The sequence below is a fragment of the Didymosphaeria variabile genome (assembly GCF_027946475.1).
Source record: "Didymosphaeria variabile strain IMI 356815 chromosome Unknown scaffold_5, whole genome shotgun sequence".
NCBI classification, from domain to species: Eukaryota; Fungi; Ascomycota; class Dothideomycetes; order Pleosporales; family Didymosphaeriaceae; genus Didymosphaeria; species Didymosphaeria variabile.
Window position 1 is genome coordinate 1,585,442 of NW_026611624.1, and position 13,108 is coordinate 1,598,549.

The 13,108-nt window shown below is 51.8% G+C and overlaps 5 protein-coding genes across 5 annotated transcripts; 4 read left to right on the forward strand and 1 right to left on the reverse strand.

Annotated features, from left to right (window-relative positions):
- Positions 1-166: 166 nt before the first annotated feature.
- N0V89_006992 (uncharacterized protein) lies at positions 167-1,399 on the forward strand (the record flags this gene model as incomplete). The annotated part of the gene is made up of 3 exons (XM_056215758.1): positions 167-398; positions 809-1,084; positions 1,173-1,399. The coding sequence occupies 3 exons, from the start codon at positions 167-169 to the stop codon at positions 1,397-1,399; spliced, it is 735 nt and encodes a 244-aa protein (XP_056070005.1).
- A 1,817-nt stretch (positions 1,400-3,216) lies between these two features.
- N0V89_006993 (uncharacterized protein) lies at positions 3,217-3,945 on the forward strand (the record flags this gene model as incomplete). Its single annotated transcript, XM_056215759.1, has 1 exon — positions 3,217-3,945. The coding sequence occupies one exon, from the start codon at positions 3,217-3,219 to the stop codon at positions 3,943-3,945; it is 729 nt and encodes a 242-aa protein (XP_056070006.1).
- Positions 3,946-6,954: 3,009 nt separating this feature from the next.
- On the forward strand, positions 6,955-8,007 carry N0V89_006994 (uncharacterized protein; the record flags this gene model as incomplete). The annotated part of the gene is made up of 1 exon (XM_056215760.1): positions 6,955-8,007. One exon carries the CDS (start codon positions 6,955-6,957, stop codon positions 8,005-8,007), a length of 1,053 nt encoding a protein of 350 aa, XP_056070007.1.
- A 189-nt stretch (positions 8,008-8,196) lies between these two features.
- On the reverse strand, positions 8,197-10,205 carry N0V89_006995 (uncharacterized protein; the record flags this gene model as incomplete). Its single annotated transcript, XM_056215761.1, has 4 exons — positions 8,197-8,476; positions 8,527-9,164; positions 9,211-9,295; positions 9,364-10,205. 4 exons carry the CDS (start codon positions 10,203-10,205, stop codon positions 8,197-8,199), a joined length of 1,845 nt encoding a protein of 614 aa, XP_056070008.1.
- Positions 10,206-11,239: 1,034 nt separating this feature from the next.
- On the forward strand, positions 11,240-12,721 carry N0V89_006996 (uncharacterized protein; the record flags this gene model as incomplete). Its single annotated transcript, XM_056215762.1, has 1 exon — positions 11,240-12,721. One exon carries the CDS (start codon positions 11,240-11,242, stop codon positions 12,719-12,721), a length of 1,482 nt encoding a protein of 493 aa, XP_056070009.1.
- Positions 12,722-13,108: the final 387 nt, after the last annotated feature.

Here is a 13,108-nt window from a genome sequence, read left to right on the forward strand (position 1 = left end):
GAGCACGCATGGTAGCAAACTGGGCAAGCAAATTACAGACGGTGAAACAGTACATAAAGTAATGGAAATCGCGTGTATATCTGAAGGAGGAATTCAAGTTCGAACTACTTCTTCACACGTTCTACGTTCCAATACAAGCATCGGCTTCCACGTCTCCATGAATACCATGGCTTCCACCATCCCGGACACCATGAAAGCCGTGGTTATCTCCTCGCCCGGCGCACCCTTTACCCTCAAACAAGTCCCAGTCCCCCAACCCACGCACGGCGAAATCCTAATCAAGGTTCTCGCCTGCGGCGTCTGCCTCTCCGACTACTTCGTCCAGCAGGGAGCCTTCGGAACCTTCCCACGCATACCCGGGCACGAGATTATCGGCGTTGTTATAAAGACGAGTGAAGGTGAAAAGAGATGGAAAGTAGGACAAAGAGTCGGCGGCGGTTGGCATGGAGCACACGATGGGACGTGTAAAGGGTGTGGGATGGGATTGTTCCAGATGTGTGAGAATAAGGGGGTGAATGGGGTGACAAGGGATGGAGGGTGTGAGTACCTATCCCTTCCCTTACCGTGGGTGTTGGCAGGAAGAGAAGTAACAAGGCTAACCGAGAATAGATGCAGAGTACTGTGTCCTGCGTAGCGAAGCGGTGGTCAGAATCCCAGAGGAGGCTGATCCGGTAGCATATGCGCCGTTGCTTTGTGCGGGGACGGCGGTGTTCAATGGGATGAGGAAGATGGAGATCAGTCCCGGGGCTACTATTGGTGAGTGCCCCCCTCTCTCAAAGTATCAGTATCAGTATCTAAGAGTGACTAGCTATCCAAGGAATCGGCGGTCTAGGACACTTGGCCATACAGTACGCGCGCCGCATGGGGTTTCGCACTGTCGCATTGTCAACGTCCGATTCGAAGAAAGACTCAGCGATGCAGCTTGGCGCGACGGATTACGTGGATACCAGTAAGCAAGATGCGGCTGCGGCACTGCAGGATATGGGTGGCGCGAGTCTCATTGTTGTTACGGCGCCAAATGCGCAGGTCATGAGCGGATTGGTGGGTGGGCTGGGGAGGTTGGGGAAGTTGTTAATACTTGCGCGTAAGTTTAATTTCCTGGCTTTGCCCTATGTTCCTGGTTTCCCTACGTCTAGTCGGCTCGAGGTCACGGGTCACTGACAAGATGGCAGCTGTCGGTGACGTTCCGTTCGACACGGCGAAGCTGCTAAACATCGGAGGCTCGGTGCATGTTTGGCCTGCGGGACACGTGCTGGATAGCGAAGAGGCGATTGACTTCGCGGTACGGCAAGGTGTAGAGTGTTTGGTGGAGAGGTTCCCGCTTGAGAAGGCCGAGGATGCGATTAAGGCTGTGACGAGCAATGTCGTGAGGTTTAGGAGCGTGCTTGTGATGGTGTAGGTGAGGCAGAGAGTGAGGCTCGGAATAAAGGGAAGGTGGTGTGGTCGCTGAGACAGATCGAAACAACGAGATGATGTGGATTGAAAGATTCGTTGCAGGCGACGTCAGGTGAACGCTCTTCGGTATGTGATCCAGTGTTCGACTGCACTGTCATCAAGTGTATCCGTATAGCGCCATCGATGATGTTTCTCACTGCAGCAAGACCAGCACATTCTTGTCCATGCTTGTCGTCCAGAAGTATTTGGATCTCCAATGAGATCTTCGTTCGACGTCATTGCATGTTCGTTTATGCTGCTGGGTGGTCCTGGTAGCCTTGTCCGTGCCTTCCAGTGGGGCCACCAGCTTTCTCTTTTCATGAAACATCGAAACATGCATATTCATGCGAATATCACAAACACCCAGGTACCCGATATGTCGAAGGCTGCTCTTCACGTGGGATAACGGTTCTGGAAGGCAAGTTGAAAACACTGGCACGCATTGGAGTGGCTGGTGCTACTGTCAACTGTCCAGCCAACGGCGTTGCGGTTTCTTGTGCCACCATCGCCCTGGTAGAGACACATGCGAAGGGTCACAATCTGTGCATGTTTTGAAGATGTCGGGGACGTCCGTAGTGGCGGCTGTAAGCCCGACGTCGCGCCGGTACGTCGAGGGTTTGTTTCAATGCCGCTCTGAGGTACGTTGTTGCGATGCACAGGCACGACACCGCTGCAATGATTATCGGGCTGAGGATCAGTGGAGGGACGGCGATGCGCTGCTGGTGTAGACGCCCAGGATTGACGCCTATTCTGAATATAGCAGGCACGAGCAGTCGCTCTTCCCTCTCTGGGCGCGTGCTTGAAGGTCTGTAACAGGCAGCGACGCTCATCGCAGCCAGGGCGCCAATGACGAGGCCCGATTGCGGGGCTGACGCACGGACGGGAACCAACGCGTTTCAAGTCGGTCCTTCCGCACCCCGTCTGCACCTCATGCTTCGAGGCACCGCCCTGGCCATCACCAAACACTCATCCAACCGCTGCGCCTTGTGCTTTATTACCCCCTTGGATACCCTGTGATGTCTGCGTCAAGATCTGCTCCTCCGCTTCGGCCGGCATCACGATGCTCCACAAGAACACGCTCACAATGGCATGAGCAACCGTCCATCGCGAACATCACCACCTCCCTTTCTTCCCATTTTCGCTTCTTATGCTTGCGCTGAGCGCCTTTTCTACCCGACGTAGTCTCTCCTTGCAGGCCCAGTGCAGACTCACTCACTCACGATCTTCTCCTTCTGTCTCATCTCACTCTTTGCCTTGCAGAACGTGCGCTGGACGGTCAGTCGTGCAAGCACAATTGGCCAGGTTGGCCAGGTCGCATAAACAGGGCTTCTCTGAGTCAAGGGTCTCAGTCGTTGGCCCTCAGAGCTTCAATTCTGACCCCGCACAAGAGGTCTCGAGAAGATAAAGTTCACGGCGCAAGAACCCGCGACGCGAAGTTGCAGCGAGGAAGAGCTGGATGCATTGAGCGCGACATCGCCTTTTCATATCCAGAGACGCCTCCCCGGAAAGCTGGCTTCCGCGAACGAGACCGCAACGCACCCCGCGTCTCACAAATTCCCAACCGCCACTCCAAACATCAGCCGTCGCACCACGCCACATCACCGCTGTGCACCCGGGCGAGGCATCGAGTGAGCGTCATCTGCGACTCACAGCCAAGCACTGCATTAAAGCGTTCATCAAATTCTCGCACTCGTTCCTACCCATCGACCCACCTGCCGCGTGCGCGCTCGCTCTGAAATACCTACCAAACACCTCACGATGCGTCACCTCTTCTGCGCTATCATGGCTATGGCCCTCGTTCCCACGGGTCTTACGACCGACATTGAATCTGTCTCGCTCTCCAAGTTCGTACCACGCATCGAAGGCCTTTCACAAACATGCCAAGTAGCATACAACACATCGATACAGGGTTGTACCCGCGCCGACTTCCCCAAAAACAGAGATGACAGTATCAACAATTGCAGCAACGACTGCGTCCAAGGGCTCATCAAGATAGTACAACTCGTCGACCAGCAGTGCTCAACGGTCGTAGTACCTGCGGATTCAATCATTGGTGTCGCTCTGTCTGGCAACCTTCTACCCAAGCTCTGCGGCAATATAGTAGTCGTAACATCGGGACAGCAGACCTCAACACAAGGATCCTTACAGACCTCGAGCACATCGGCAGAAGCATCGACCACCCAACAAGCACAATCCTCGAGCGCACAGGCGACCAACAGCGCACAAAGCACCCAATCTGACACAGCGGCAAGCTCCGCTGCCAGCTCGTCGAATCAGTCGACACAACCCAGGCCTTCGAGCACACAACAAGGCATCGCCATCGATACCGGCACTCCGCCCCCAGCACCGAGCGAGACGGCCATTGGCCAAAAGTCAAATCCGGACTCGGGTGGCGGCTCACCATTCGACGTTACGTTCTCGGGTTCATCATCTTCATCGCGCGTCCGGTTAAGCGGATTCACAATGACGACGATGTTTGGTGTCTTTGCCTGTCTTGTACTTTTTCCGTGACCTTCATTCCATGATACCCACGCTGCGAGCCGGTCCTTCTCGTTCTATTGCCACGCATTGGGAGGTGCGACAAGCGGTGTCATCTCTGATCTGTTTCTTTCTTTCTTTGTATTATACCCTTACTGGCTCACGTAGAGTTTGGTTTCGATGTGCGATGATCTGAAACGAGGCCAGGGCTACGCCCCAATGAAGGATCTCTGAATGAGAAACCACGTGTCACGATTCTGAGGGATGTTGGGCGACTAGGAGGTACCCAACCAGCCCGGGAGGATCTATGGCGCCAGTGTGTCGGCGATGCACAAGAATATCAGCGGTGGGACTGGCTATCTATGCAGTACTTGGCAGACCTTAGGCTATCTATTGCAGGTGATCCATCCTGATACATTGGAAACCTCACACTGGTACCCATGTGTCCAGAAGTAACAGCTATCACTCGCTGTTTTGCTTGATGCAGATGCCTTATATATATGAATCCAAGACGCAGCTTCTTGCTCGCCGGAACGCTTTTGAACAGTTCACGTCAATAAGAGTACCAAGCTCAGGTCACTTCGCCACTTTTGGCTTCAAAAGAAATCTCAGTCCAGGATGTAGGACATTGAACTCACGACACAACATGCTCTGCGATTGGCCCTTCCTCAGCTCGAAGTCCCAGCCTTCTAGCAGGCACACAGACAAAAGCTTCGCCACATAGACAGCGTAGAATCTTCCAGGGCTGTCGTGGCGTGTTAGTCAATCTCTCACTCGAAATGCGCGCTAGGAACCAAGCAGAGATCAGCCTACTAAAGAAGCCTGCTGGCTGCCACAAAATGGCCGTTTAGTGCTCACATCAGTAGCACGAACCTTGGAGTCGAGATGTCGTTCAGCCTCAAACGTTGCTGCAGATGAATATATCAGCATATCAGTCACCGCACACAATGAGTAGACGTATATTCTCGTTTCAACTGATCGTAATACAATACAGAGAGCTGAAACATGCTCTCTCTTGCATCATGTCTCGCAGATTTCTTAGTTCTACGATGAGATTAGTTAGCAAGCATTATGGATCTTCCCCTGGTTCTGACATAGTTGACATCACAGAACTAACACCTGTGGCTATCAGAACACCAATCTACATAGTTGTTCAGCGGAGGATGATGCTGAACTGAGGCAGAAAACACTGCCACTAAGTCAACAGTAAATTCAATCCCATCCTGACCACAATCACTAAGAAGCCAACCTGGCTTATCGCGGAAACGTAGAAACCACCACCAGACCACCTACCCCTACCTTCCACGTTCTCTGCACTGGTGTTAGTGTACCCAATTGCATAGATAATTCGTCCCACTATCCACGCTGCGCCTGCTGCGGCGACAATCCTGGGATATTCTAGTCCACTGATGAGAATTCCCGACAAGGCGGCCGGGTAATTCTCTAGGAAGTTGTAGTGCGCGCGTTGGGCGCAGTTGAATAAATACAAGGCGCGCTTGTGCTCAGCGGAAGCATTGGCGATGGATTCCAAGGACGCTGAAGCATGAGGGTGGGGCACCTTGGCTGCATTGCGGAAGGGGCCGATGCGGACGCCGAGCCAGATAGATAGAAGGTAAGAGGATGGCACTACGAGGAGGACGTAGCTATCTAAACAGTCAATGTTGTGAATATACGCTTGGGTGGATTATTGGGTACCCGTAATCCTTTGGGATTTGCATCGTGGTCATGGCGGCCATGGTTTAGTACTTTTGTATGAGTGGAGATAGTGGCTTGGAATTAATCTGGATGCATATTTGTAGTTTGATCAAGTCCGGCTTTAGATTTATAGGACTAGCATGTCACGGGTTCAGCTTGCGTCAGAGGTGGCAATCTTGGGGTGTATCTGGCGGATAAAGAAGACCATTACTGCCGTTGGAAAAAGGAACAACTCTAACGGTCTAAAGTCACTGGGAACTAGTCGTTCGTGCAGCTCTTATACTGATATACTGGGGCCGTCGGGTTGCGGAAGGTTTTCTGATCCGAGTCGGTGCAACGAACGCCCGACTTATGCAGTACAACACTTCGCAATGATCGGTTTCGCGATTTAGAGGAAGCTGAGAATATGGTACTGCCGAGAGAGAGAAGAAAGCGTTTTATAAGACGACGTTCTTGGCAGGATGAGATATATGATGCATTATCATGCTTTGAATTCTTGTCGTAAGCTTAAGACTGCAATAGCGCATTGATCAATAGGGTCGCAGTTCAGGTAACTCAGAAAGAGCGACTGGTGATATCTCGGCTTCAAGCGGTCATGTCGATACATCAAGAGAATCTCCCTCGCAGAACCTAGACAGGAAAGTTACCTGCATCTCTTAGATTCGTTTTCTTGATACTGATATAGCGAACTCGTTCGGGGTTCGGGAGTGCGAAGGCCGGTGGGGGTATGGGGAAGGAGGTGACGTTGTATTAGGAGGCTAGACTGGACAAGGTGAAGATCTCCATAAAATATCCCATCTTCGTGAGCATACTCATGTATCCTAAGGCTCGCATCTATGCCTTGGCTCATGCAAGTGGTTTGTTTTACCGTGATGGACATGTGACAATGTAATGCGAATTCAGATTTTGGCCAGTATCGGTTAGTAGGTGGGCGTCCTAATGGTTGAAAACACACCAACCTGCTCACGCTCAGCGACCATTGCTCCCATGTGTACTTGCATACCATTGTGAACGGCGACCGTTCATCGACTTGGTTCGCAGCAGCTGACATAATTCAACTTTAAGCCACGCTTCGAGTCTCGTCTAGAGGCAATCATGACCTTCTGTTCGCTGACGCGATCGGGCTTCGTAAAACATTCGACCTCCCGTTCGATGAGGTATCCAAAGCGTTTCGAGGGTCTTGCAAGTAGTAATCGTGGCCGAAAGCCGGGAACGATAACGGCATCTGAGCCGCGGAATGACGCCGGCGGGGCAAGGGCGGGGCTCCGAACCTCCTGTCACAACTACCCCTCCGCCCCCTCCATCCTTACTCACCCTTCTTGCCCGTTCCTCGCAAGCCTCTTCACCATGTCAATCCCATCAACCCAGACCGTCGCCTGGATTGAAGACCCAGGTCCGTCCGGAAAACTCACCATCCGCTCTGGCGTCTCCATCCAGGAACCATCCCAAGATGAGATATTAGTTAAGCTTGAATGTTCAGGCATATGCCACTCCGACTGCAGAAATGTATACGGAATGGGGAATTACACCGACATCCCTGGTCACGAGGGTGTTGGTGTGGTTGTGAAGCTTGGACCCAACGCGAAGCAGGACTTGATGGGGAAAAGAGTAGGGATAAAGTGGCTCTATAGCTCGTGCAAGGAGTGTTCGGCCTGTAAGAAGGGTAACACCAACAACTGTGGAAAGCAGTCAAATACGGGACGGACGACTCTAGGCACGCTACAACAGTATGTTGTTGCGCACGCGGACTTCGTTTCGCTCATCCCGGAGGGTGTGAAGAGCGAAGTCGCTGCACCGCTGCTATGCGCTGGGCTGAGTCTTGCTGGTGCTGTTTCCAAACTGTCGCCTGAAGTGGTACCAGGCGACTTTGTGGTTATCGTGGGTGCAGGTGGCGGTCTGGGTCACATCGGCGTGCAGATTGCGACTATCAAGGGGTACAAAGTCATTGCCATTGACAGCGGAGCCGAGAAGAACAAGTTAGCCAAAGAGATGGGTGCTGTGGCGTTTGTCGACTATGCGAAGCAGGATGTGGTACAAGCAGTCAAGGACTTGACGGATGGCGAGGGTGCCCACGGCTTAATTTGCGTGGCCGGCAGCGAAAGGGCATACCTGCAAGCACCTGAACTCATCCGCAACAACGGCGTCTTTGTCTGCGTTGGTCTGCCTCCAGACAGCTTCATGTTCCCTATGTCACCGATTCATATTGCGAATCGTGGCCTTGTCATCAGAGGATCGTCGACCGGCACGTCAGAACAGATGGACGAGCTCTTGCAGCTTGCGAAGGAAGGAAAAATAACGCCGAAGATCGAGGTCTATGGCTTCGAGGAAGCTCCGAAGATCATTCAAGAGCTCGACAAGTACGAAGTTACGGGAAGAAAAGTTGTGCGGGCACCTGCATAAGATCAGAAGTACGGAGGCGTAAGGGAGCGGAAGGTGGGGCTGGGCTATGCATGAGTGGGATATACCCTGGGTGGACTGTAGATACTATTGGTGCCTGAAAAGCTTAATGTTTTGCATGGTCAGTCTCAAGGTACTTCGCACCTTGAATCCAGCAATTGAGGAAATACTCAGGATTGGGAGGGCTACTAATCACATCTTCGACTGCCCACCAACTGGCGCAACACCCTCACCTTCAGTACTGGTCTCGCCACCCTTCAGCTCCCATCCCCTATTCCGGTATCTCTCGGGCCATATACCGCATCTTCCCGGCGCTAGAATACCGTTCGGGTCGATGGCGTCCTTAAGGGTGTTATTAAATTTCATCAGCGCGCTGTCATTCCAACTGTAAGTCCCAGCAACCTGATCCATAAGCGCTAGGTGCGTGCGATACTCGCCATAGCCAAGCTTCGCAGCATCGTCGATCATACCCCTACGTATGTTAGCCTTCTACTCTGAGAATCATCTTTCTTATACGGGTACCTCAAGCATTCTTCCGCCTTTCTCTTCATCTCCTCGTCCTCTGCATCGAACACAATCTCAACAATCAGATGCATCTCGCGGAGCCCGACACAAAACGCAGGCATCAGATCAATGCCTGCCTCCGCATGCCTCTTCCTCGCCAGCGCGAACAAGTTATCCGCATCCTTGCCTCTGATGGGAGAAACAGGACTGAACGCGATATGAGAGCCATTTGGCATCCAGTTAACCCACTTCAGTTCCTCTAGGTCTGGCGTTCCGCTCGCAATCCTGTCCCTCGACCAGAAATACTCATCCGCAGGCAGTGTTGACGGGTCAATACGTTTGCAACCTGGGATACGGTGAAATTCCTTATCGATGATGTCAAGCTTGTGGCCACGAATATGCGCCGGGCCGTACGACATGCCATAGTACACCCAGGCGCATTCACCCGTAGCGGTTGTGCGAAGGTGTTTGCGAACAACATCGTCCGGCATAGGACCGGTTCCAGCAAAATATTTAGTACGAGGATGTCCTTTGACGGAGAGGGTTTGCAAGCCGTGTCGCAATTGGGCGACGTTCTCGAGGATATTGGATATGCGGAGGGGGCGGATAATCTCGATTAGGGGGGCGAGGTCGGATTCGTTGGCGAAGGTGTACATCTGGTGGTATTAGAAATAACCCTTGGCAGTTTAGGGATATTCTCACAAAAGATTCGAAGCCTCCGGGGTTTGGCATCAGAGTCATACCCATCTTTGTAACAATACCGAAGTTCGATTGGGAGAAGATACCGCTGTGCGGAGTTAATGCAAACTCGGAAGGACACACCAGCGTGAGCGCCCAAAAGATTGAGGGACTCACTCATTGTACGGCCCAAACCCGTAAGGGAAGCACTGCCACGTATTCTCCCCTCCAACACCCAGCGCACCCATTCCTGTCCTCAATACGCTGACATCTCCCTTCTCTCCAACACTAGGTAACACAACTTCCAGGCCCGAGTGGCACGCCCAGTGGTCTCCATACGGCGTATACCCCACCCCGCGATCCAAAGTATTTCCAATCACGCTACCACCTCCAAGGTCGGGTGTATCAATCCACATCTTGTCGTCCAGCCCACGTTTCACAAGCTCCTCATGGAGTGCATAGAATGTCACCCCTGGTTCAACGAGGCAAGTGAAGTCATCGGCATTGATGTCGAGAATGCGATTCATGCGACGTCCAAGATCAATGGTGACAGAGCCCCGTACACGTGGAGCTGAGCCACCGTATCCAAGGTTCCGACCTATGCTTATGGGAAAGAGAGGTATTAGGTGCTTGTTCGCCCACTTTACGATGATTTTGACATCGTCTACTGAACCGGGATATACTACTGCAGATGCGATGAATTCTTCGGAGTCGAAGAGTGGCATCATGTCGTGAGTGTTCGGGGACTCCATGTACCAGCCATTCTTGATCTCTTTGTCGTTGAGCAAAACGTGTTTCGCTCCAAGCAGGTTGCGTAGCTCATCAATTGCGGAGAGGAAGGCGGGCTTGGAAATGCCTTGAGGGATGGGAAGACCTCGCTGAAGCGTAGCGGTATCCGAGACGGTTTTCCCATTGTATATGAGTGATTTCGCTAGAGTTGCTTTTTGGAGCAGGCGTTCTGGTATTCCGCTGTGCGCGACCGTAAGGGTTGGAGTGGCTGGTAGATCCGGAGGTGCCATAGTGAACAGTGAGATGCCTTGGCTGAGAGGAGGTTCAATACGGAAAAAGAACAAGACGGGAGAAAAGCGGGCTTCTGAATTTCAAGTAGCCTCTAGTAGCCTCAGTAGAACTGTGTAAGACGTGCGCGTGGTGTGGGGCTTAGTCTGGAGCGCAGACCAAAGGCGCTTTGCCGGCAACACAGAGTGAGGAAGGTCCGCGGAATGGCGACTTCGGAACCAGCAAACTTTGGTAAAGAAGCTTCGTAAAGGCAACCCGAATCCGTTCTTACTGTGATTACCCATGAGAAGCATACACAACAATCATCATTCTGCGATGTGTTGCTATATCCTTGCATTTGCGGGGTAGCTCCACGTCTAGTCCGGGTATCGAGCTCCATGTCCTGTGTGGGGCAGATATATACATACGACTACTAGGCCAGAAGATTTGTAGAGCGGTGTAGCCCGCATGATCTCTGCTACAACTCATCCTGCAAAGCGGACGTCACTAAGATGTGGACTGATTTCGCTCGTAAAGGTCGGCTACTACCTAGGTAGCATGCTATGAAGCAGTCTATGTTAGGGGAGCTTGAGCTACAATATGTATCTCAAACGTTTAAGTTAACACTGCATCGTCGGGTTTTTAATCCATGGGAGGTAAAGTCGGGCGCCAATTTCTCGACTTTGGTGTCGGCCACTGCAGGTGTGCTGCCCATTACGGTTTATGTAGGTCAAAGTGCTCTGATTGTGTCGCCACCGAAGCAACCCGGATATAGGACCTGCGTGAAAAGGATGGGGACGCAATCGCTCCAATGGAAAAACATGCCTCCTTGTAGCCAAGCTAGATAGCATAAATAGAGAAGCTTTCGAAGAGAACACGACATTGGATTCCCAATCCGGGTTAACCCGTTACGGCTAGCGAAGCTTGTCTGGGGAAAATCTCAGAGCAAGACCTCGCTCGATCCATCAATTGCACGCTCACTACCTCATTGTACAACACCATGCATCATCCACAGATTTCTCATTGTTTCCTATAATCTATTGTTTCACTTTTCAGCATGGAGCGGCATCAACGCATCGTTACCCAGGTGGCTTCTAAGGTCAAGGGATATTTCACACGCAAAGAATCTTTCAGAATTAATCATGGATCGACTAACAGCACGCGCCCTTCTCTTAAAAAACGCGTTGTGGACATCAGCGAGCTACGAAATGTTCTCAAGGTCGACACCGCATCGCGGACAGCTCTTGTCGAGCCAAACGTACCCATGGATCGCCTAGTGGAAGCCACTCTGCCCCATGGTCTAGTGCCTCCTGTTGTCATGGAATTCCCTGGAATTACTACAGGAGGCGGCTATGCGGGAACAGCAGGTGAAAGCAGCTCGTTTCGACATGGGTTTTTCGATCGCACGATCAACTCGGTTGAGATGGTACTGGCAGACGGCAGAGTTGTCAAAGCCTCACAGCAAGAGAATAACGACTTGTTTCGTGGCGCAGCAGGTGCTGTGGGAACGCTTGGTGTCACAACACTCATCGAGCTGCAGTTAATTCAAGCGAAGCGATTTGTAAAAACGACTTATCACCCCACTAGAAGCATTGCGGAGGCGGTCCGCGATGTTCGAAAGCAGACTGAAGTCCCCGAGAATGACTATGTGGATGGAATACTGTTCTCGAAAGACCACGGCGCAATTGTTACTGGTGAGATGACTGATGATATACCCGCCGATCACAAACCCAGGACCTTCTCCAATCCATGGGATCCTTGGTTCTACCTGCACGTTGAAGAGCGCACGAAGAACGCATTAGCTCCTGTTGTGGAGTATATTCCGCTAGCAGAGTACATGTTTCGGTACGATAGAGGCGGTTTTTGGGTGGGCCGCTCTGCGTTCAAGTACATGAATTTTCCTTTCAACAAGTACACAAGATGGTTCCTAGACGACTTCCTTCACACGCGGATGCTTTATCGCGCATTGCATGCGAGTGGCGAATCGAACAGCTACGTAGTCCAGGACATGGCACTGCCTTATCCGAAAGCCGAAAGGTTCATAAACTATACCGACGACAAATTTGGAATCTGGCCGCTATGGCTGTGCCCATTGAAGCAGTCACCGCAGCCCACCATGCATCCCCATACGAAGGGAGACTTGAAAGACGACCAGATGCTGAACATTGGACTCTGGGGCTTTGGGCCCAGGAACCGCAAACAATTCCTTGAAAAGAATCGCGACTTGGAGAAGCGCTTGGGCGAACTCGGAGGCATGAAGTGGCTGTACGCACATACATACTACAGCGAAGCAGATTTTTGGAAGCAGTTCGATCGCGAGTGGCACGAAGGACTACGGAAAAAGTACAACGCGACCACGCTACCTGAGGTCCACGAAAAGGTTCATGTGGATATAGAGAAGCTAGAAGCACAAGCGCAGCAAGACTGGGGTATGCGACTTCGATCGATCTGGCCGCTTGGGGGTTTCTGGGGATTATGGAAATCGATACAGAGCGGGGACTACCACATATCGAGGAATTCGACTTGGAGGTGGCGGTGAGCTGATTTGCATACTAGAAAGGCTGCGCCAAGTATATGTTACATAGTGTATACAATTCATGAATGGCTGGTCTTTCCCAGGACCAACAAGATGGAGGCGTGGGACAGGTTGTTGTCGAGTATGCAGCTGCTCTGTCATTGAGGTAATTGGCTCCAACAAACCACGTTAAGTCTACTGGAGCTTCGACATGAGAAACTGCGAAGTCCTTCTCGATCATGTTAGTATGAACTTAATCGAGGCATGTAGAGGGTCGAGGGGGAAACGTCGAATGTAGTTGAGCATGGTCTCTTTACGTATCACGATCTTGTAGTATAAATAGTAGCCTCATAGCAGCCTACATACAAACATCCAGCACAACGAATATTGCAGTCCTCCCAGACGATCTTT